Source organism: Triticum urartu, chromosome 4A, assembly GCF_056163025.1.
Source record: "Triticum urartu cultivar PI428250 chromosome 4A, HENAU_Tu73, whole genome shotgun sequence".
Lineage (NCBI taxonomy): Eukaryota > Viridiplantae > Streptophyta > Magnoliopsida > Poales > Poaceae > Triticum > Triticum urartu.
This window is the reverse complement of record NC_141876.1, coordinates 535,261,095-535,264,671: the sequence shown is the minus strand read 5'-3', so window position 1 is coordinate 535,264,671 and position 3,577 is coordinate 535,261,095. Positions and strand designations below refer to the sequence as shown.

At 46.3% G+C, this 3,577-nt stretch overlaps 1 protein-coding gene across 1 annotated transcript; it reads right to left on the bottom strand.

Moving 5' to 3' along the window:
• Nucleotides 1–1,382: 1,382 nt before the first annotated feature.
• LOC147976463 (BTB/POZ and MATH domain-containing protein 2-like) lies at nucleotides 1,383–2,114 on the bottom strand. The gene has a single exon (XM_087520867.1). It carries the CDS (start codon nucleotides 2,112–2,114, stop codon nucleotides 1,383–1,385), a length of 732 nt encoding a protein of 243 aa, XP_087376993.1.
• Between the last annotated feature and the right edge of the window lie 1,463 nt (nucleotides 2,115–3,577).

The window sequence follows — 3,577 nt, the reverse complement described above, 5'->3', positions numbered from 1 at the left end:
ACATTCACAATGTCAAATCAATATTGTTAAATTCATTATGAAATGTAGTTTCATAGTATATATATTTGGTAGTGTACATATTAATACTTTTTAATATATATTTAATCAAACTTTGTAAAGTTTGATTTAACTCAAATCTAATACGCAGAGTAAAAATGACCGAAGGAACGGAGGAAGTACCTTCTCTCGGACCATTCCTCTCACGGCACCGAACATCTCATGAAATTTGACTTGCTCTTGTGTGCATTTCTCGAGATGTGCCTGATTGAAGATCAAACCTCTCAAGGTCAGCCACATGAGGATCTCATTCAGTATCATTGGCAACTAGCTGGGAGATAGTGTGTTTACTTTTAAAAATTCATATTTTAGTTTTCTTTTCATTGGATTTTTTGCATTTGAATTTTTTTGCGAAAAAACTTCCAATCTATTCATCTTCAATCATGGCAGTACAACGAACACCAGAAATAAAAATTACATCCAGATCCGTAAACCACCTAGCGACGACTACAAGCACCGAAGCGAGCCGAAGGCGCGCCACCGTCATCACCCTTCCATCGCCAGAGCCGGACACAACTTGTTGTAGTAGACAGTCGGGAAGTCGTCGTGCTAAGGCCCCATAGGACCAGCACCCCAGAACAGCAACCGCCACCGATGAAAAATAACGTAGATTGAAAGGATCCAAACCGAAGACACACGAACGTAGACAAACAACGACGAGACCCGAGCAAATCCACCAAAGATAGAACTGGCGGAGACACACCTCCACACGCCCACGAACGATGCTAGACGCACCGCCGGAACGGGAGCTAGACGGCAAGACCTTTATTCCATCTTCAGGGAGCCGCCGCCGTCTCGCCTTCCTGAGTAGGACACAAACCCTAACAAGATTGAAAAAAAGACTAAAAACAAAGCCCTCCCGCCGGCCCTTGCTAGGATCCACCATGCCTCCATGGCCCTAGGGCCACCGGAGACGAGGCGGACCTGCGCCGGCACCGGCGAGAGGCATGAACCCTAACTTTCTTTTTTGAAGGAGGAGGAGGCGGAGCCCTATCTTTGAATTAACTGTTAATTTGGATTATTCTTTGTATTCGGATGAATGGCTGAGCATCTTACTATCAAATTGATGATTCTAAATTTAGGATAGCGAATTTTACAATGCTAGTCATTATCGACGTATTGCTAGAGGTTTCAAACTCAAAACAATGCATTATTTCAACTAGAAAACCTTTTTTTGTGAAAATCCGCAACCACGAATATTTGTGCTGAAAAAGGAAGCACATGTTCTGAGATTGAAATCCCCGCTATGTTTCTCTGCGTATGCGTGACATGAAATAAATACTTTGGCAATAGTTCACTCGGTTCCCCAAAATTAACAACAATGATTACAGTTCATCATCCGCTAATTCATCATCCATCTCTTGATCGTCTACTTCGCCAGGAACCGGCAGATTGGCAATCCTGTGCAGCAGCTCTATCATTAACGATGGGTGGCCTCTCATGAAGTCCTCCAAACCCTCTATCGCCCTGACCGCGCCCGTTCTCACCAGTGACTTCACAAACCCGAAGCACGCCATCTTGAGGCCGTGGCAGCGGTGGCGATCCGCCCACGTCAGGGTAGCCACCACCGTAGTCGCATCGATGTGGCCGCACAACGTCTTCTCGCACATGAGCCTGAGCCTCTCGAGCCCATACCTGTCAGCGGCTTCCAGCAGATGCCGAGCCATGGCGGCCTCCTCGTTTTCGCCCTGCTCCTCGGCCGACGACGGCAACGAGTCGGTGTATATGAAATGTAGCAGCTGGCGGAAGACGTCGGCCCTCACGCCGTCCACGACGTGCACGTCGGGACAAGCCTCGCCGACGGCGCCGCGGCCGAAGAGCAGGGCCTTGAGGACGGGCGACCGCGCCGCGAGCACGCAGCGGTGCGCCGGGAAGGTCTCGCCGCCCACCCGGAACCTCACGTCCGCGCCCAGCTCGCTCAGCAGCAGGTCGCGGAAGTGCTCCGGCCAGTTCGGAGCCGGCACATCAACGTACTCGATGGGCACATTATCCTCCGATACGACCACGCATAAGTTGGGCGTGATGCGCCGGCAGGTGATCTTCATGCCACGCTCCATGGTTGCAGGTTCGGGAGCGCTTGGGATGTGATGTGGGTTCCGATGTTCCGGATTTTTCCTTTTGTTTTTGGCTACAGCATACGGGGTACAGGATCGAGCACGCACACGGGAGTATGTTTATTTTGTAATGAGGTTCTCGGTACGTACTCGCCTTTATTTATGCGGCCATTGCTTTATTTATAAAGCGGGGCGAAAGTCTTTTTCGATAGGTACTCAGCGAGTAAGTTCTACTCGGATACGGCTCTGTGTGTGTCTGTGTGTTTTGTTATCAACTCGGGTACGACTCAAAAACAGAAAACAAAAACGAAATTGGGACGCCGTGTCCGTGTTAAATTTTTTTTTTGAAATAGAGGTGTACCCCGGCTTCGGCATCATAATGATATACACAACCATATTACTATTAAAAAGTAGTAAAGTATTACAAAGTAGTCAAAGTATTACAATTCGCAAGTGAAGCAAAAATATAAAAATAAAGCGAAGTTCATGCTAACAATCACAATCGGAATGGCAATAAGAAGGATAAGCTCCCTAGACTCCTATCCTGTTATGCGGCCGTCATCCGAACCGGTTGAATATAACCCGTGGAACCATCTTTCACTGGTTGGACTCAGTAATCAAAGGCTCCCTGGATTTCATAGGAGTGAGTAAGGACCACGTACAGATCCAAACGGTAGCTCTGAAGATGACCTGTAAAAAAGTTAAATTGTGTTGTCTGTTAAATATCACATCATTCCTGCAATTTCATATAGCCCACAAAAGCGCACATATTTCAATCCGAATACGAGTCGCCGTAGTATGTTCGATCCCAGTTAACCACATTCCAAACAACGATGCAACGTCAACTGAAGAAGTAATGTTGAAGGCTATATGAATCGTTCTCCAAAGCAATTTGGCTAATGAGCATTTAAGAAATAAATGTTGTATTGTTTCATCATGATCACAAAAACAACATCGTGAACTACCTACCATCGCCTCTTGATTAAGTTGTCCTTTGTAAGAATTACTTGTTTGTGGACAAACCACATAAAGATTTTAATGCGCAAATGAACCTTAATCTTCCAAATATGCCACGATCTCGAGACTGGGCCAGAATTAATCAAATCCATATAGAAAGTTTTTACCGTAAAAATCCCATTCTTAGCTAGTTTTCATTGCGTGGAATCCGATTGATCAGAGAGTTGAACATCTATTAATCTCCGAACCAGGTGCATCCATCCAGTCCATCGCTCACCAACTAGTGCTCGTCTGAATTGGATATTTAAGGGGATCGTACGTAAAATTGTGCCTACGTAATCCTCCTTTCGTTGCGCAATATATAGGGTGGGATATTGTACGGCCAGGGGCGTCTCTCCTAACCATGTATCCTCCCAAAACCTGGTTGACATCCCATTGCCAACCAGAAATTTGACCCTCCGAAAGAACAGGTCCTTCACTCGCATAAGCCCTTTCCAGAATGGCGAGTC

Excerpts from the sequence above, each read along its gene's own strand:
- LOC147976463 (XM_087520867.1), bottom strand. The coding sequence starts at position 2,114 with ATGGAGCGTGGCATGAAGATCACCTGCCGGCGCATCACGCCCAACTTA.